The 20,148-nt window shown below is 58.4% G+C and overlaps 1 protein-coding gene across 1 annotated transcript in view; it reads right to left on the minus strand.

Annotated features, from left to right (window-relative positions):
• Positions 1-1,973: 1,973 nt before the first annotated feature.
• Positions 1,974-20,148, minus strand: part of SSH3 (slingshot protein phosphatase 3) — a 19,213-nt gene continuing 1,038 nt past the window's right edge. Inside the window, exons 2-14 of the mRNA XM_026650538.2 lie at positions 18,487-18,524; positions 17,606-17,771; positions 15,566-15,684; positions 15,108-15,179; positions 13,603-13,668; positions 11,979-12,173; positions 11,519-11,612; positions 11,160-11,288; positions 10,751-10,797; positions 10,159-10,305; positions 4,282-4,482; positions 3,579-4,038; positions 1,974-2,502 (exon numbers count right to left, since the gene is read on the minus strand). Of these exons, the coding sequence (XP_026506323.1) occupies positions 2,059-2,502; positions 3,579-4,038; positions 4,282-4,482; positions 10,159-10,305; positions 10,751-10,797; positions 11,160-11,288; positions 11,519-11,612; positions 11,979-12,173; positions 13,603-13,668; positions 15,108-15,179; positions 15,566-15,684; positions 17,606-17,771; positions 18,487-18,524 (2,178 nt within the window). The 3' untranslated portion in view covers positions 1,974-2,058. The remainder of the gene's footprint in view (positions 2,503-3,578; positions 4,039-4,281; positions 4,483-10,158; positions 10,306-10,750; positions 10,798-11,159; positions 11,289-11,518; positions 11,613-11,978; positions 12,174-13,602; positions 13,669-15,107; positions 15,180-15,565; positions 15,685-17,605; positions 17,772-18,486; positions 18,525-20,148) is intronic.

Consider the following 20,148-nt stretch of genomic DNA (forward strand, 5'->3'; position numbering starts at 1 on the left):
TGAATGGCAGAGGGGTGAGCTATTAGGGCCAGACACCCCGGTGATGGACACAGAACCTGGTGGTGGATGGGAGAGGCATCAGGGGATTGAGACTGGACTGGCTTTGAGCAGGGGGTTGGACTAGATGACCTCCTGAGGTCCCTTCCAACCCTGATATTCTATGATTCTATGATAGACAGGGGATGTTCAAACCTCCTCAGCTCATCCATTCCTGTGCCTGGGACACGGCTTTAAGCCACCTTTAAGACTAACAGATGTATTGGAGCATAAGCTTTCGTGGGTGAACAGGACTCTCTGTTGCTTTTTACAGATCCAAACTAACACGGCTACCCCTCTGCTACAAGCCACCTTTGTGCTCCCTGTGTCGGTGGCCAGGTGGCCTTGGGGCTGCTCTAAGTTACACTCTGCTCCCTGTAGGAAGCAGAGCCCAGCTGAGCTGCTGTGCACTCTGGTCACACCCCCTGGGCTGTGGGGCTAAGCAGGCACTGATACCAACTAGGGAGGGCCAGTTCTCAGGGGAGCAAGCATAATTCATTAATGCACCCAGCTCCCACCATGGCATCGCTCACCCAGCAATAGTGCTGCCCCACAGAGACCCCAACAAGCAGAACCTCCCTGAGCCAAACTGCACTTTTCCTGCCCCCCAGCAAGATCTGGGCTGTGTTCATACCCCGGGCCCATCGATGTGGGTGGGGACTTGCTGCAAGCTGGCAGAGATCTCCCTGGCAAAGACCAAGGAGGGGTTAGCCATTGTGCTTCCATTGTGGGGCAGAGGGAAGGATGTGGGGCTGCACGGGGAAGTGTCCCCTTCATGCTGCATTTCCTGGGTTTGAGCCGATTCATTCCGGAGCAGGATAGGGCTAATGGTCAGAGCACATGAGTCGGGAGCCTGTGTTCTCACCTCAGCCACGGCAGGCGGGCAAGGCTTTCCCGCCTTCAGTTTCCCTCTTTGGAGCCAGCACCCATGTGTGTAAATTGCTTTAAGTTCAATCTGAGAAGGAGTCCAAGAGCCCCTCTGTCCCCCGGGGGTGGGGTGGGAATCGACTGGCAGGGACAGGGGAACCACTAGTGCCCCTGATCTGTGGGGCATCAGGGATCACAGGGCTGTTGAGCCAGCACCTTTCCCTAGTTCTCTCCTGGGTGGCTGGGTCCCAGACCCCACCTCCCAGGGCTTTGGATTGGGTGACTGCTCCTTGCTTCCTGTCCCATCCTTAGGCAGCAGAGGGCACAGGAGCCCATCTCCCCCGTGGGCCTAGGGACCCCAGGGAAGGGAGGAGCCCAGAGCCAACTGCAAAGTGAATTAACTCTTTATTTACAGGCGGAGTGAGGCTGGCACAGAGAGATATGGCATGGTGTCTATGTGTGCAGAGCTGGGGAAGGGGAGGAGGGGTTCACCCCCTCTCTCCTCAGTCACAGTGATGAGGTTGGCATCCTTTGACCCAACTGACCAAAGCAGTGCTCAATGGCACAAAAGCAAAGGGTTAGTGGGGAGGGACAACAGAGGGCATCATGCCCCCCATCCTCCCCCAGTAACACCTGCTCAGCTGCAGGGCAGGGACAACAGAGGGCATCATGTCCCCCATCCTCCCCCAGTAACACCTGCTCAGCTGCAGGGCAGGAGCCTCAGGGCAGCATGGGGCTGTGCAGTGTGAGGGGCGGACAGAGCAATCCCCACAGGAGCATGTTCCATCCTTCCTCCAGATCTGAGGGGGGTGGGGGGATGCATACTTGGGGGAGGGGCTTTTCCCACCATAGAGTTGGCCCCGCCCCCAGCAGCACTCAGGCCCCGCCCCCCAAGGGTGATCTGCACTGAGGCCCCCGGTATCAAATGCCCTGCCCCCAGACGTTGGCACAGGGCAGCTGCTGGGCCCCAGCACCATCCATGGCAGTACCCTGGGCTATGGGGGCAGAGCCACAGTCAGAGGCAAGGCTATGGGGGTGGAGTCTCACCCCGAGCCAGGCTCTAGGTCCACGCTGGCCTGCCGCACCATCCGCCTGGGTCGTGATGGGGGGAGGTTGCCTCCTCCAGGCTGGGACTCCTGTGATGGGGGCGGGGGGCTAGCAGGCTCCTCCCTGGGGGGTCTTTCCCGGCCAGCTGTCTCCAGCCGCTCCTCGAACTCTCTGGTGCGGCTGAGCACCAGGGCGGCATCCATGAGCTGGGCCACGGAGTAGCGGTGCTCCATGGCACGAGCCCGGCGTGGAGGCGGGGCCCTGGGGCTGGGGCCCTCCACGTGCTTCACAGCCTTGTGCACCTTGCCCGGTGCCGGGTGGTAGGAGATCTGCTTGCACGGCTGGGCATGGCTTCGGGGGACCTGACGGCTGCGCTGCTGGCCCCGTCGCTTGCCTGTCTTGTCTGTTGGGGCCTGCAGTGGGTGCTGCCTGGCCTTGGAGCCTGGCATGGCTGCCCCCGGCTCCTCCTGGTCCTGTGAGGGTAATGGTGAGGCTGCAGGTTCCGGGGGGGGGGCACTCCACAGGGGACTCGTGCGCTGAAGCAGCAAACACCTGCAGGAAAGAGGAGAGGAGGCGATCAGAGAACAGGTTTGCTCGGGGCACTGATAGACTCAGGCTCTCTCTCTGCTGGGCCCCAATCCCTCCCCTCCTGCCCCAAGCATGGGCCCCACCTCTAGCTGCATGCAGGGCCGTCCTTACCCATACACAAAGAACGCAGCTGCGTAGGGCACCAGGAAATTTGGGGCATCAAATTTCCTGGTGCCCTGCGCAGCTGCGTGCTGTCTCAGCCCCGCCTCTTCCCGCCCCTGCTCCGCCCCTTCCCCTGAGGACTTCAGAAGCGGTCGGGCTCCCTGCACTCACCGGCTAAGTAGAGCAACCCAGCCCCAGCCTGCTCTGCTCCCCTGGCTCCCAGCCACACTGCTGGCGAGTGCTGGGGGGTGGTTCCCCCCTGACCACAGGCGCCGACTCCGTGGGTGCTCCAGGGCTGGAGCACCCATGGAAAAAAATTGGTGGGTGCTCAGCACCCACCGGCAGCTCCCCGTGGCCCCACCCCACCCCCTGCTCACCTCCGCCTCCGCCTCCTCCGTGAGCATGCTGCTGCTTCCTGCTTCTCCTCCCTCCCAGCGCTTGCACCGCGACACAGCTGATTCGCGGGGCATGGAGGGAGGGGGGAAGAGGGAGAATGCGGCGCGCTGGGGGAAGAGGTGGGGCCGGGGATTTGGGGAAGGGATCCAATAGGGGCAGGGAGGAGGCGGAGTTAGGGCGGGGACTTTGTGGATGGGGTTGGAATGGGGGCAGGCATGGGGTGGAGTCGGGGCGGGGAAAGGGGCGGGGGACACGGGCACCCACCGGCGCCGAGAAAGTTGGCGTCTATGCCCCTGATCCCCAAACCTGGGAACCAGGGGAGCAGAGCAGGCTGGGCTGGGTCACTCCACTTCCTGCAGGAAGTGGTCAGCCCCCCCCTCACGGAAGCCTGGGGCGGGGCCCCACACAGCCCCCCCCCCCCCCATGTAGGGCACCAAAATAGCTAGGGACGGCCCTGGCTGGATAGCACCTTCCCATACCCCTGGATCCCACCAGCTGGGGCTTCCCCCTCCCCCATGATGCCCCCTGGCTGTGCCACTCACCTCCCCCTCAGCAGCACCCCCCAGTGGGGTGGTGGCGTCAGGGCTGTCCATCTCGCTGATGCTCCTCATCACGGCGTAGAGGTTGATGCGCCGGTCGCGCGGTGTCCTGGGTGTCTCTGGCACCTGCAGCACAGCCAGGTGCCCCCGGACCTCCTCAGCCCCTGAGTCATCTGAGGCCCCCGGCTCCTCTGCCTCCTGCACCCAGATCTGGGGCCCTTCGCCCCCTGCTGGGGCCTGGGACTGGGCTGGCTCCTCGGGGGGCTCCCGCAGGGGCCGGAAACAATACTGGGGCGTCGTGACTGGCTCCTCCTCCTGCCGCCTTGGCTCCTCCTCCGAACTCAGTATCTCCTGGCACAGGCTCCCCTCACTTTCCGATTGGTCACTGCCAGTGTCACTCCCGTTCACCGTGTCCTCCCATTGGCTGTCTCCTGCCTTCTGCTCCCACAGGCTGCTGTGCCGGCTGTGCAGAGACACACTGAGCTGAACATGAGGCACTGGGGTTGTCACAACAACCCCTGCTGGGGAAGGCGGGGCTGGGCAGTGCAGGCTCCTCCCCCACCTGGATGTCACAGTGCCCCGTGCTGGGGAAGGCTGGGCTGGGCTGGGCTGGGCAGGGCAGTTTCCTCCCCCTCCCTGATGTCACAGAACCCCTGCCGGGGGGCAAGGCTAGGCAGTGAAGACTTCTCCCCCTCCTTGCAGTTACCTGGCGTCCAAGATGCCCTGGTAGAACTCCAGCTGCCTCATGAAGCTGGGGTTGGGGTGCACGATGGGGCGCTGCTCCTGCACATGCCGGTAGGCCCGCTCCAGCGCCCAGCCGTACTCCTTCATGGCGTAGGCAATCACCGTGGAGGCCGAGCGGCTTACGCCCATCTTGCAGTGCACCAACACCCGCAAGTTCTGGGCCCTGCTGGGGGATACGGGCTGGTGAGGCAGGCACAAGGGGCTCAATGCACCTTCTTCACCTCCCCTTTCCCAGCTGTCTGCAGACAACTCCAGAAGGGAGCTCACAGCAGTGAGCCCAAGATCGCAGCATGGGCCGGCGCAAGTGACAACAGAGGCTGCGGTACAATCCTGGAAAGCTAAGTACCGGCCACGATTCACCTACAGAGCAGCTGCTTTACCTTGGAAGTGGATAAATCCATTAGTAGTATCACTCCGACATGTGAGTGCTAGGGAGAATTTGTCTCCTGGTGTGGAAGACTGCCCAAAAGCACATCCCTGGGGAACTGCGACCTGGAGACCCTTTGGTGCCAACTGGCAGAGGACATAAACGGACACAGGGTTTTACAGGTATCCCCTGGGTCTAACGTCTACATAATAGTGCACCGAAGGGAGGCATGTGAGGCCTCTACCAACAGCCAGTAATGTGCTGGTTGCCCTAATCATGGTGAGATGTGTGGATGTATCTACCGAACACTGCATTCTTAAGGTAGAATCATAGAATATTAGGGTTGGAAGAGACCTCAGGAGGTCATCTAGTCTAACCCCCTGCTCAAAGCAGGACCAACTCCAACTAAATCATCCCAGCCAGGGCTTTGTCAAGCCGGGCCTCTTAAGGATGGAGATTCCACCACCTCCCTAGGTAACCCATTCCAGTGCTTCACCACCCTCCTAGTGAAATAGTGTTTCCTAATATCCAACCTAGACTCCCCCACTGCAACTTGAGACCATTGCTTCTTGTTCTGTCAGGTATGTAAGTTATGAAGGGAAGGAACAGGTTCTGTTCAGGCAGGGGGTAGGAAATGCTTCTCTCTCTCCCTGGCTGACTATTGTGTCGTGTGTGGCTTACAATATAAATCAATCTGCGTATGGAGCCACCAGCTAATCAAAACCATGAGGGCGACAAGAGCTCACAATGTCTACAGGAAGGAACACCCGGCAGGAGGGTGGCCAGGTTCTGACTAAGATCAAAGAATTAGTCTGGTATATGGGGAGAATGCAGAGAGACATCAATATTCCTTCACCTAGAGCACAAGCTGTGAGGCAGCTTGTTTTATGGAGGGCGACAGCTGGCCTGGTTAATAGCTGGGAGAATGACTCTGGGTGAGCTAAGCCTCTTTGAGACAGGACAGTGTGTAAGCTCTAGAAGGCGGGTTATGATTTTGTTTTAGAGGTAACCAGCTGCTTCCAGAGCTTCTAAGTACTTGCTGTTATTTCAGTCTCTTTTCTTTGATAAATAACCTTATCCTTGTTTTCCCTATAAACGTATCGCAGTGCAGTGAGCTGAGATGTAAGTGGGAAGCTGAGGGGCATGGTCCCAAATGAACAACGGATCGGTACATACTACGAGTGTCCAGTGAGCAGGGGCTGGATGCTCCAGGGGGACGCTTGGGGGTTGGAGTGTGCCTGTCGCTCATCTGCAGATGGATAGTGGTGTCTGCTCAGGCTGAGAGGGGGGCGATTGTGTTGCCGGTGGAGTCAGGGAGCTGATCTCTGGCAGGCACAGACAAGGCTCTTTCATGCTAAGGGCAGGTGGTAGTTAGCTGCACAATCCTGGGTACCGCCGGGAAGCGTCCCAGGGACATCGGACACTATCTGTACCGGGGCTTCAGAACAGACAAACCAGCAATACAGAAGATATCAGACCTGTTTGACCTGGATCCCTCTGGCAACAAACTTTGCCCTGACAGCAAAAAAGCACAGGCCACCATTCGCGAGCTGACCCCCATGGACTACAACCAAAGTGCACTGCCGCAGTCACACAACGACACATTGCAACCCATAAACCCGCCCACACAGCCACGTGCCGAATGGAACAAGTCAAGTAGGAGACAGCAAAGTCCGCAATGAGCAGCTCCGACACCCAGAGCTGAAACAGCCACAAAAACGCTGGAACATGGAGAGGCAGCTGGATTCTGGGAGATCGAATTAACTCTTAGCCCTGTCCTGCTGCGCCGCCCCTTCTTCCTGAGCCTCTGTCCTCGTGCTACCTCTTCCCCCCAAGACCCCGCCCCCCCATCGCTTACCCTTACAGCCGGTAAAAACTGATGGGGCCATGGCCCCCTGTTTTCCGGCACACCTGCTTCAGGGAGGGAGCACAGAAATGGCTGCTTGACTTCTTTGATTCCTGCATGGAGGTACCCAGGCTGTGGAGACAGGCCAAAGTGGTCGCACTATTCAAACCACATAAAGACCCTAAACTCTGTAACATTACCACTCAATAGCCTTATTCTGCTTACCCTACAACAGGGGTGGGCAAACTATGGCCCGCAGGCTGGGTCCGGCCCGCCAGCCGTTTTAAGCCGGCCCTCGAGCTCCTCCTGGGGAGCGGGGTCTGGGGCTTGCCCCATTCTGGCCAAGGAGCAGGGTTGGGGGCTGCTCCACGCGGCTCCTGGAAGCAGTGGCATGGCCCCCCTCCGGCTCCTATGTGCTCCAATGGCCCCCTCTGGTGCTCCAATGGGAGCTGCAGGAGCGATTCCTGTGGACGGGGCAACGTGCAGAGCCGTCTGGCTGCACCTCCACATAGGAGCCGGATGGGACATGCTGCTGCTTCTGAGAGCCGCTTGAGATAAGCACTGTCCAGAGCCTGAACCCGAGCCCTTCCCCACGCCCCAATCCCCTGCCTCAGCCCAGATCCCTCTCCCCCCCCCCCCTCCCCCTCCGCCCCAGCCTGAACCCCCTCCCACACCCTGAACTCCTCATTTCTGGCCCCACCCCAAAGCCCACACCCCCAACCAGAGCCCTCACCCCATCCCACACCCTAACCCCAATTTTGTGAGCATTCATGGCCTGCCATACAATTTCTATTCCCAGATGTGGCCTTCGGGCCAAAAAGTTTACCCACCCCCGCCCTACAAGCTATACGAACAGAGGATAGCAGATGGAATAGCGCCAGCAGTAGAAGGCCAGTTGACTGATGACAATGCCCAGGACCTTCCTGCCTGTGGCCAAGTTGTAAACCTAACTCAATACATCGAAGATGGCTTCGAAGCCTGTAAAATTACAGAAGTTGTGCTGTTGACCTGTCGGTTGCTTATAACCCTGTAAACTATCATGTGCTTCTACTGAAGTAGCAAGGCGGCCCAAGTCATCTCCCTGCCCAAAAAATGACCTTTTTTTGTCGTGATGGATGGTCAGAAAAGTTGATGTCGTACTCAGTCGAACGGCTTGCCCCAAGGTTCCGTGGCGTCACCCTTTCTGGTTTATGTCTACACAAATGACCAACTGGAATTCCCGATGTGTGAAGATTCATTTAGGCAGATGATCTTTACGTCACTACCCAAATTGGAAAGATTGGAGAACATTCTAACTGGCTCCTTGAGTGTACTTGGAGAATACTATCACACATGGATCCTGAATGCCAGCCCTAGCAAGACACCAGCTTACGCCTTCCACCTGAAACACCGTCAGGCCCAGGGCCGGCTTTAGGCCGATTCCCCCAAATCGGGCCCAGCGCCTAAGAGGGTCCCGCGCCCTAAAGAAGAGCGCCTAACTTAGGCGCCTTTTTAATTTTTTTACTCACCTGGCGGCGGTCCGGGTCTTTGGCGGCACGTCGGCGGCGAGTCCTTTACTCGCTCCAGGTCTTCGGTGGCATTTCGACGGCGGGTCCTTCAGTGCCGCAGAAGACCCAGAGTGAGTGAAGGACCCACCGCTGAAGTGCCACCGAAGACCTGGACCACCGCCAGGTATTCGAATCGGGCCCCGCCCTTCCTAAAGCCGGCCCTGATCAGGCCAAGCAAAACTATCATGGGCAGGTACAATCCTTGAGCTCTATAAATATCCAGTGTACCTAAGGGTCACATTAGACAGAACGCTGTCACTCAAAGAGCACATCAAGAAGCTGAAAAAGAAAGTGAACTCCAGGAATTGTGTACTCCAAAAACTGACCCACATAAAAGGGGAGCTGACCCCAAAACACACCAACTAACCAGTCTTGCCCTAGCTCCAGAGTACTGCGTCCTGTTTGGTCCAGCACGAGTTATGTACACAAAATTGTTACTGAAGTCAATCAATCCCGCAGGATCATCACAGGCACTTTTAAACAGCCTTGCAGGGACTGCGCCACCGTCAGTGAGGTAGAAAGGAGAGACCAAAACAGGTGCAGGATCCCAGATACCCACTGCACGGACACATTCCACCATCCAGAAGGCTGAAGTCCCAAAAGAGCTTTGTCTCTGAAAATCCCTTACCCCAAATACCTCTGTGGCAAGTTCCAGAGTAACAAAGAAGCAGGAGAACTTGATTCCTTCAGAGCCACTCCCTCTGGGCACAACCTTGAACGAAAATTCTGCATCGCGGCTCCCCAGGGGCGGTGCAACACCCCCAGATTTGAACAGTCTCTTGGGGGACCCCCTTTGTGGTGCCAGGCGCCCAAGTGGTCTCCTTCTTCCTGCACAGGGCAGGCCACGTGGCCTCCTGGGCCTGTACCTCTGGGGCTCCAGCCCTCCTGCTTTACACCGGGAGCTCTCTTCAGTGAGGCCAGCTGAGAGAGACTCCTGGTAGAGACTCATCCTCTCTTCAGGGATTAATGCACCTCACCCAGCATTTGCAGTGACACCAAACAGCGTGGGCAGAACAGTCAGGTTTATTAGTCAGCTGCGACCCAGCCGAGGAAGGCCTTAGGTTGGCGCAGAGAAAAGAAGGTTGATTGTGGTCAACCCAGATCCCAGCCAAGATGTGGCATCGTGGCGAACTTCACTTTCAGGCTCGCTGTCTCTCTCTGACTTCTTTCCTTAGTCAGTTCCGAGGTGAGAGCTCCAAGCTTCTTCCAGCAGCCACCCACACCCCTCCCCCACCTCCCAGTCCTTTGTTCTGGAGATGGGCTCTCTGCTCAGCTTCTCTCCTTGTCCTGGTGACTGGGCTTTCCATTGTCTTCTCAGATGTTCTGCCAGTCTTTTTTAACGACCCATTCAGTCCGCTCTGAACACACACACACACACACACACACACCCCTATGTCTCAGCCTTCACTGAGAGCAAACTTAGTCCTTTTCCCCCCCACCAGGTCGCCATGCAAGATATAGGGGAAACTGAGGCACACATAGGGCTCGTAAAAATACTACAGAAAATATCCGCTCTGTCACACACAGATGTACTCTAAATCAAGTGAGAGCCGGGGTGGCAGAGACAGGTGACAATACGATCAAGTGGAAGCTGAGGAATGGCACAGATGTGAATGTGGAGAGCCTAGGCAAACACCTGAATGCTGCCCCCGCCCTCTTGAGGAAGTATTTGAGATAAGAGACACCACCAGGTCATGGCTGTGGTTTTGGAGTGATTAGCTATGATGATTATCTCAGAGATGCCCTCCACGCTCCCTTTTCCAGTGCCCACAAGTGATCCAGGTTACATATGATCCTTCCCATGCATGTCTTTGGACATGTCTCCCCCACACTCACTCCTTTTGTAATACACTCTGCAAGAGGCAGCTTATGTCGCCACCTAGAGGCTGCAGCCCACAGTGCAGCCACAGAGAGGACAAAGGACCAATGCCACTACCACCTCGGGATCTCATTTAGCTCCAGTGACAGAGGTCGGGGTGTGTGGAGCTGACGGGGCACCAGCTCCCTGGGGACAGGTGGGGTGATTCGCCCGGTTATCAGCACATGTGAGATTCCTCCCCCCCCAAGCCTCCCACTTACCGGACAGCTGAGATGAAGTGATATGTCTCCTTCCAGTAGGGCAGCAGCTGGGAGGCCTCTTCGTCATAGAGCCGCACATTCAGGTAGGTGAAATGTGCCGGGAAGAAGTTGTCGATTTCCCGGGTCACGTTGAGGATGTGGCTGATTCTGATACAGAGGAGGAGTCAGGGAGGTGCTGGGGGCTCCCCAGTACTACCATAGCCCGAAACACCCTACTTCCAGTGCCCATCCCAGCAGGTAGCCTTGGAGACAAGCTGCCCTGCCCCCACTAGGAGCACCAAGCAGGGTGGTGAGGCAGTGCAGGAGGCAGGATTCAAACTCAGCTCAGACAGCCCCTTGCAGCCTGGAGAACAATAGGCAGGCAGGGACAGGGTCGCTCCAAGATGCCCATCCCCCAGCACTTGGGCTCCAGTGTTTCAGTATGCACCCTGGTCAGGATAGTTCCAGGGACAGATCCTGCCCTAGGAGCAGCAGCACTCACTAATCTCTCTACACCATCTGGCCACTGCAGGGCGATGGAAAGTTGCCCTGGGTCAACACAGGCCAGGTGGGGAATCTTCCCCCAACCCTCCCCCAGGGCCGGAGCACACACCTGTTGCGCTGCAGCTCCTCCAGGTTGGCTGCGTTCCACTCGGAGCCCTAGAGACAGGCAGAGAGGGGGACAGCAGAGTGAATGGACGAATGGGGAAATCCGGGGCAGCGACTGCAGCCACTCCCTTAGCGCCTTCTCAAGGAAAGTCCTACCCCCAGGGGACCACATCCAGCCCTGAGTAACTGCAAGAGCGCCCCCTGCTGGGAGAGGATGGGACTGGAGTAGCTGGGAGCTCCCCCAACAACCAGTGCTTCTGCCCCACTTCCCACAGTGCCCCCTGCTGGGAAGGGCCAGAACTGGAGTAGCTGATAGCTCTCCCCACAGCCTGCACTTCTGCTCCACTCCCTGCAGTGGCCCCTGCTGGAAGAGGCCAGGACAGAGCTTTCCCCAGCCCCCGGCAGCTCCTCACTAGATACAGGTGGTCAAAGATCTTGGAGGGACGGTCCATCTGGGCCATGATGAGCAGCATCTCGTTGTCAATGAACTCCTTGTACTCCTTCAGGCTGCAGCTAGTGCGGCGCTCCAGCTCTGTGCGGATCTGCAAGGGGAACAGACCATCAGAGGGAAGATCCCACTCTGGCCCCGGGGGGGAGGCGAGGTTGGCTGTTACTCCCACTTCCCCCTAACCCATACATCCTGCCCCTTTTTCCCTCCCGTCCCCCCAGCCAATCGCTTCCCAGGCCCGCCTTTACCCACAATTGCATGCCCATCCCCATCTTCCACCCCGACCCGCCTCCTCTGCCTCTCCCTCTTCCCCATGCACCCCACCTCCTTGGAGGTGATGCTCTCCAGATCAGCTGTGGCCATCAGCTCACGCAGTTTGGCCCGGATCTTCCGCTCCATAAGCTCACGTTCCGTTGGCCTGGGGCACAGGAAAAGGTGGGGTGTCAAAGCCCACAGGGCTCCCAGATTCTGCCCCCAGACCCTGCCCCACTGCTAGGGTTTGGCTTAGATCCAACCAATTTGCAGGTTCCAGGGAAGATTCGAACCTGGTGCTCCAGCAAGGGGGTGGGAGTTCTCTTCCAGCCAGTTGGCATCCAGCATTCGAGGCTCTTACGTGGAGCCCTGCCCTGTCCAGATCCTCACTGGCTGCTGAGGTGGGGGATGCCCCAGGGGGACGGGTACATGTGTGGCTCGCTGAATGAAGCTGGTGGGGGAGCCCCCCAGCCCCCCACCCTGTGCCGATCCTCCCCCTCCCCGCCCACGGCGCTCCCGGCCTGGTACTGACCGGTCAGAGAAGAGGGCAGGGGAGTCGGGCCGCACAGACTCCAGGTCGGACATGGCCAGCCACTCGTTGATGCAGCTCTGCTCTGAGGCTATGGTGCGCTGGTACCACTCAGCCCAGCCCAGCGCGCTGCCCCCAGGGAAGTGGTTGTTTTGGACGGCTTCATTGCACGCCTTGTGCAGCACCTGCAGCACTGACCTGGGGGAGAGGAGCAGACAGGCAGATGGATGTCAGATTGGAGACACAACAAGAGCGAGGCACAGACCCCTGCCCACAGGGACTGGCGGGGGGGGGGGGGGGGGCATCCCCCCATAGGGGGCCCCCCCTGCTCCCCTGCTGCTTGGCTAGTGCCTGGGAACAGGGCATCTGCACTAGAACTACTTTACTGTAACAGCCCGTGTGATAAATGAGCGGGGGGTGGAGGAGGGGGTGCAGCTCCCTTTTGTGGGCACCCAGCCAACCAGTTAGCTACAAAATCCCTGTTAGTAGTTATTATCTACTTGCTTTACCGGTAAAGGGTTAACAAGCCCACAGATAAAAGGAAAGGAGTGGGCACCTGACCAAGAGAGCCAATGGGAGGGCTAGAACTTTTTAAAATGGAGAAAAAACTTCCCTTTGTGTCTGTTGTGGTTCTAGGGTGACCAGACAGCAAGTGTGAAAAATCAGGATGGGGGTGGGGGGTAATAGGAGCCTATATAAGAAAAAGACCCAAAATTGGGACTGTCCCTATAAAATCAGGACATCTGGTCACCCTATGTGGTTCTCTGGGAAAGAGTGGAGACACAGAGCAGCAATGCTGTACACAGCTTTAATACCAGGTATGAAAAAGCATCAAATCATACCTCAACCCATAGGCACTGACTCCATGGGTGCTCCGGGAGTGTGTGTTAAAGGGCTTGAGGGTATCCCACAGGAAGGAATTCCCAAGTGAGCCTTCCTGGGTCCCAAGGGGTTTTTTGCAGTTGGGTGGTGGCAGCATCTACCCATCCAAGGTCAGAGCGAAACTGTTTAACTGTTTGGGAGTTTAATACCAGCCTGGAGTGGCAAGTATTAATTTTTAGAATCCTTGCGGGCCCCCACTTTCTGCACTCAAAGTGCCAGAGTGGGGAATCAGCCTTGACACCCTATTCCATTGACTGCAGGGCTTTGGCGCAGGGATACACGGGCGGGGGGGGGGGGTGTAAGATCCCCACAGCTGTCCCACTGCCTCCCATAGCCACCATACCTCCACCCCAGGGCAATCCCCTCAGATGTCCCTCCACCTCACTTGGCCACCATACCTCCACCCCAGGGCAATCCCCTCAGATATCCCTCCTCCTCCCGTGGCCACCATACCTCCACCCCAGCGGCCATGATAACTCCCTCAAAGGAAACCCCAGAGGTATCCCTCTACTTTCTGCAGCCATGACACCTCCTCCCTGGGGCTATCCCCACAGATATCCCCTGCTTTTCAAGTCTGATGGGGGGGAACAAATGGAAAGCTCACAGTCCAGCCCAAATCCCATCTCTCCAACTCTGTCCCTAAACCCTTGTTCTAGTGGGTCCCAGCCACAGTGATAGTCCATCCCCCGCATAATCCCACAGCTCCCACCAGCTGCATTTGACAGGCAGTATGGGGGTCACTCACCACATGGTCTGCACAGAGATGGGTTTGAAGATGCGTGTCTGCCCCCAGGACGTCACACTGAAGCCCCTAGAAACAGAGAGAGGAAGGCAGGGATTTCACAGGGAGGTTCGGCAGGGAGAGGGGGCTGGATACAGGAGGGAAGGAGGACATTCACCCTTAACACACAGGGCTGGACTGAGAGGCTCCATGAATGCGCAGTGCCAGCTAGGGTGACCAGACAGCAAATGTGAAAAATCAGGATGGGGATGGGGGTAGGGCGTAATAGAAAGAAAAAGACCCAAAACTCGGGACTGTCCCTATAAAATCAGGACATCTGGTCACCCTAGTACCAACCCAGCAGCTCCCTGCAAGTCAGATCACATGCATGAGCAGAGGTGGGGCAGGTTGCAGTGTCTGGGATCTGAGAGTCAAGCTGGGCTTTCTCTGCTCCATACTGCAGCGCCAGCATCCCTGATCCACGTGAGCCATTTGCAGGGGGAGGAGAGTGTGTTGGTATTCTCCCAACCTCCGCCCACAAACCAAGCCCTGCCCATTTGAGAAGCCCCTCCCCACACAGACTCTCAGCTTCCATTAGAAAAAGTGACATCTGGGCCTTGCAGTACTTCATACAACCACCAGAGGTCACAATGTGCATTAAAGAGCTCCAAATTGTGCGAGGACCCTGGTAAACAAAGGAGTCAAAGCTGGGACTCAAGCTGAAAGACAGAAGGCTGTAGCTGTTTCCTTTAATAAATGCCTCCTGTTTAAGGAGGACTGTGAGGCTAGTGGGTAGAGCACTGGGCAAGGACTCAGAAAACCTGGGTTCTACTTCTGGCTTGGCTACTGGCCTGCTGGGTGATCTTGGGCAAGTCACTTCCCCGCTCTGTGCCTCAGTTTCCTCATCTATAAAATGGTGCTAATGATCCTGACTTTCTTTGTCTAGTGCTTTGAGATTTACTGATGAAAAGCCCTAGATAGAAGCCAAGTATTGTTGTTATATCTTAGATCACCACAGCGGCATCTGTCTGAGTATGCAGGCAGCTCAGAGCAACAGCTGGGAGAGGTACAAATGTGTATCAATTTGTGATGTTGACTCTGAAACCTAAGGATGGCCCATTAAAGTTTCCTACATTAGGAAACATTTTGGTAAAATTTCTCACTGCTGACTGGGCTGGTGATGGCTGGTTAAGATGCAGCTGCCCCTGCAGAGCACACGGGACCCTGAGCACCTTGCATGGGCCATGGCTGGTGGTGCTGCTGTGGGAGCTGGCATGGCTCTCAGAGCCCCACGACCCTGTTCGGAGAGAGGAGGGGAGCTGTGTGCCAGGCACCAGTTCAGGCAATAAGTCTGAAGCCTGTACTACCATCTCCGCCCAGCAGAGGGCAGGACAGGCTCTTGCTGGGGGCAGTGTGTGTGGCGAAACACAGTCCTGACTGAACATAAGGCAGAATTTCCCTCTCTTCCCCCCCATCCCCGCACAGGAGATCTCCCCATGGGGGTAGCACAGACGATTGAGGTCTCTTACCCATCCCCGTCGAGGAAGACCTGGGTGTCGCTCCAGAGGGGCAGCACCATCCCCAGGGTGCATCTGGCCGACCTAGGGGCAGAGAGAGGGGTCAGAGCACACAGCATGGGGGCGGGGGGGAGTGTAGGTGTCCCCACTGGGGTGTGGGGGAGGTTACAGACTTGGAACAAGGACCCCACAGACTCCAGCTCCCTGCTCCTGTCCAGGGTTCTGCTCTGGTGCTGGGGGGCAGCCCAAGGGCAGAGCAAAGAATTTGGCCACTCTGGTGCTGACAGCTCAGGGTTCAGGCAGCTCCTCCCACAGGTTGTGGGGCATGAACCCCCCACTCCTCAGTCCTGCTCCTCCCACCCTAATTCCCGCTCTCCTCTGTGCTCCCCCTCCCCATGCCTCACTCGCCAACACCCCCCTTGCATCCCCCATTCCTCCCCGCTCCTCACTGTGCCCCCCCATCTCTTCACCCCTCTTCAGGAAAGTCCACGCCCAGAAGGACCGTCTCGTTCTTGCCCTCCAGCTCCTCTGTCGACACGAGCAGCAGGTACCGGATCCGGTGGGGCCGGGTTGACTCCAGCCGCACAGCCTGAAGACAAAGCCAGAGGCAGACTGAGACCTGCCTCTCCATGTGAACTCCCGGTGCCCCGATATGCCCCTGGCTCTGTGTCACAGAGCCCTCTGCTGGGGAAGGCGGGGCTAAGCAGTGTAGGCTCCGCCCCCTCCTTGGTGTCCCAGTGCCCCCTGCTGGGGAGGGCAGGGCTGGGCAGTGAAGGTGCCTCCCCCTTTCCAATTTCCCAGCACCCTCACTGGGGAGGGTAGCGTGGACAGTGCAGGCTCCTCCCACTCCCCAATTTCCCAGCACCCCCTGCTGGGAGGGCAGGGCTGGGCAATGCAGGCTCCTCCCCAATTTCCCAGCACCCCCTGCTGGGGAGGGCAGGGCTGGGCAGTGTAGGCTCCTCCCCAATTTCCCAGCATACCCTGCTGGAGAGGGTGGGGTTGGGCAGTGGTTTCCCAGCTCGGTGTCAGGGCTCTGTAAGAGAGATGTTAAGAGATGAACCCCGGGGTCTCTGTTCTGCTCTGGGGGGGGTCAGTGTGCGACTGGGGCTCAGCAATCCACACACAGCTTTCAGGGCTGGGGGGCCCCTGGGGGCATAGGCAGCGTGACTCAACCTTGCAAGCAAGGGAAGCTCTGAGCAACCCTGGGAAGCTCCCTGCAGAGTCCCCTGGGCTGGACTGTGCAGCTGGCTCTGGCTGCCAGCCCAGGAGGCGAGAGCAAGAGCCCTGCAGCCATAAATGGGGAACTGGCTGCTCAGAAATGAGATTCCACAGGCAGGGATCCCCTCCCCCAACAACCTCCACGCTGCACACAGACAGCACCCCACCTGCCCCTCCCCAGCAGGGGGCGCTGTGACACCAGAGAGGGGGAGGAGCCTGCACAGACTAGTCCTGCCCTCCCCAGCAAGGGGCACTGTGACACCAGGGAGGGGAAGGAGCCTGCACTGCCCAGCCCCACCCTCTCCAACCTGGCATGACATCCTGTACCCTGCCGGTGGGTGGAGCAGCCCACGTGCTGGAGTGGTTAACAATTATCCAATTGGGCTGGGCCAGAGCCAGGGACGGGGGGGCGGGGGCGGGAAAGGAGGGACCAGGCCTGGGATCACAAACAATGAATAATGCTCATGCAATGGATGGACTGCAACCCTGAGCCAGCCTTCCCGGGAGGGAGTCTGTGCACGCAGGGCTGTGGGGAGTGGGATGAGGGGGAGGGGGCGCTGCAGGAACTGGGCTGGTGCAATCAGGATGGGGAGGGGCAGCTGCAGCTGGGAGAAGGGAGGGGGCGGGGCAGTGAGTAACAGGGCTCAGTTGAGGGGCAGTAGGAGTGCAGGGAGACACAGGCATGGGGGGCGCAGTCTGCCCCTTCCCTTCCCCACCTACAGTATATATCCTGTTGTTGCTTCCCCCTTGAGCACCAAGATCAAACCCGCTAGGCTGCTCCAAGCTGTTCTCACCCACCCCACCCAGGGCACGGGCTGGGGACCTAGGCCCCCTGAATGGAGGTGCCAGGACAAGGTGGGATGGGAGCAATGCATTGTGGGTACACTGAGATAGCTGCTCCTGCAGCGCTGGAGCCTGGGGGGCTGGATCGGCTTATTGGGCTAATCTGGGGTAGGGGGTGATGGCGGGGAGATGCTGGACTGGATGGTCCCATAGAGCTAATCTGGGGCGGGGGGGGAGGGGGAGATGCTGGACTAGATGGACCCATGGGGCTGATCTGGGGCACAGCGGGGAGATGCTGGACTGGATGGACCCATCGGGCTGATATGGGGCAGGCTGGCAGGGAGGGAGGTGAAGGGAAGGGTTGATCCTGAGCTGGATGAACCCAGTGGTTTGATGATCTGATGTGGCGACTGTCCGCATCACTCATCTCCGCCCCCTGTCCCATTGTTTCCGCCCCCTGGTCTGTTCTCTCCTGGGAGCCACTGCGGGCCAGCCATTCCCTGTCTCACCAGGCGGATGGCATCCTCTTGCCGCAGCAGCCCCATCATCAGCTGCAGGTGCTGCTCCTGCTGGCTTTGCATTTGGTCCGGAGAGGGCGGGGCTTCTTGCACCGTCTCCAGCTTTTCCTCTTCCGGCAGGAGCAGGGCAGCCCCTTTGACCATGACGAAGCTGTGGCTGGGGGGGAGAGGGGGAGGGGACATAGATATGAGACAGAGGAACATCCTGCAACTACAAGGGAAGCCAGCCCTGGGGGAGGGGAGGGACCCACTCTGTCAAATTTGAGCACGCCAGCTTCCACTGAGAAAAAGAACTGAGTCGCTAACCCTTAGGGTTGTGAAGACAACCTCCCAGACGTGAGGCGTCTGCCTGAGTCTGTGGGCAGGCGGCTCCTGTGCCTCAGCAGCTGCTCAGAGCTTGGCCACTAACAAGCCCCTGGCCAATTTCAGAGCAGATGATCAGATGCCCGCAGGGGACAGAGGTAAAACTCTCCAGAGGTAGGTTAGTTTCACCCTGGGGCTCTGAGCAGATGCAAAGGCTGGGGTGATTCATGGGGGCAGGATTCAAAAGTCAGCAGGGTGGAGAAGGATTGATAGGAGCACCCTCCCCCTCAGCAGCCCAGATGCTTGGGGGGCCAATATGGGGCAGAGTCCCTTCTCCTATCCTATAGGGCAGGACCTTCAAATGCAACAGGGAGGGCCCAGCATGGGAATCCCAGCACCACTTCCTCCTTCCAAACAGCAGGGTGCACGGTCATTGCTCCTCCCTGGTGGGACCACCTTGCCTGCCTCCCATCTCCCGCCAGTGACCAGGAAGCAGGTAGAGGGGGGCTGGGGTTGGGAACCAGCTCCCCTTTGGCTGGGGGGGGGGGGTTATGGGGGTGGCACCTCACCGTCGCTGCAGCTGGCTCCTCCTGGAAACCTCTTCATCCTGCAAAAGAACCACAGACAGACAGATCAGCCCCAGGCTGGGCACAGGACTTGCTCCCCAGCAGGGGGTGGGCATGTGGGGCATGATCCCATGGCGCCCAGCTGGGGCCAGAGATGAGGATGTACCATCCCCCAAGCTCCAGCACCGGCGGGGCAGGTCCAGAGCAAGGAACGAGGATAGGGCAGCTCCTCCGGCCCTGTGGGATGTGAGCGGCACCTCAGGACCCCCGGGAACAAGTTGGCACTACAGGGCCCTGGGGAGATTCCTGAGCAGCAGTTCTGGGCAGCAGCTAGCGCCTGCAGATGTCTGAATAGGAGCCGGCCCACTGATCACCCTGCCAGGGGCCCGGTGGTGCCGAAGGGGTCTCACATTCTGCCAGCAGAGCTCTCAGTTCAGAGATGGTGACCTTGTATTGTGTCACCCTTAGTGCCCCAGACCTAAAAACAAGAAGCTGGAGTCAGGGGAGGATCACAGTCCCCATATCTCATTCTCAAATACTTTCCTTTAAACAATCAGAGAAATTCCCCAGCAAAAATACTTTGTGAAGGATGTAAATGGAACAGCAGCGTTGCTGGGAGTCTGAAACAGTGGCCTGGTTCACCCACCCTTACTGGCCATTTCTCCCTAGGGGTGTATGTTTCAAGCCCCCCCCGCCCAGAACAACAGAGCAAGGGGAGCCAGGGATGCCCAGAGAGCCAACGGGGAAGGGCTCCTGGGAGCATGCAGTTGGGGAAGGAGCAGCCTGGCGGGGAGCTGCAGACAAAGCAGAGATAGCAGCCCTAGCAGGGGGGAGCAGACAGGATAGGAGAGAACCCTGCCCTCAGTGCAGCACCTCCCTGTGTCCAAGAAGCATCCTGCAGGAGGATTTCTGCTCAGCTCTGGCAGCCTGCAGGGGTCACCTGACTCCTGCCCCTCCCAGGAGTGGGCACAGAGAGCTGAAGGGACAGCAGGGGAGTGTGGCTGATGTTACAGAGGAGCCAGGCTTGGCAGCAGGGTCAGGGACTCCTGCACCCTGGGCCCTAATGGTGCCTGAAGGTACTGCAGATCCCTGCAGCCTGCAAGGCACTCGTACGAGGTCACAGTCGCTGGCACAGGAAGCTGGAGTTCCATGATCTTGGCTGGGGTTTGCCACCCACGGTGAGGCTGCAACGGGGAAATGGCCGCATTCGGTGCAGGCGTCACCCCGACGCCTCCAACCTATTTAGAGCATCGACTGGGCCATGAGCCCTTTTGGGCACCATCCATGGCCTCAGCCTGTGTATCAGGACCTTTCTGTTCCGTCCTGAGAGCCGGAACGGGGCTCGCAGCCCAGCGACAATTTCCTCTGACATTTTTTAGTGTGGAAAATAAAATTAACAGCATCCCGGCCCTTCCTGAGCAGCAGCTCCCAGCAGAGCGCATGCAACCAAACACGACGCTCACAAGCCCACGCAGTCGGGAGACTGCTGTACACGGGGAAACTGGGAGTGTGAATCCTGGCGCTAGTGCCCCTGGGCATGGATCCTGCTGGGGGGGAGCTGGGAGTATGAATCCTAGCGCTAGTGCCTGGGGTGTGTATCCCGCTGGAGGGAGACTGCAGGGTGATTCCTAGCGCTAGTGCCTGGGATGTGTATCCCGCTGGGGG

Source organism: Terrapene carolina, unplaced genomic scaffold (genome assembly GCF_002925995.2).
Source record: "Terrapene carolina triunguis isolate 2854851 unplaced genomic scaffold, T_m_triunguis-2.0 Scaffold90, whole genome shotgun sequence".
NCBI classification, from domain to species: domain Eukaryota; kingdom Metazoa; phylum Chordata; order Testudines; family Emydidae; genus Terrapene; species Terrapene triunguis.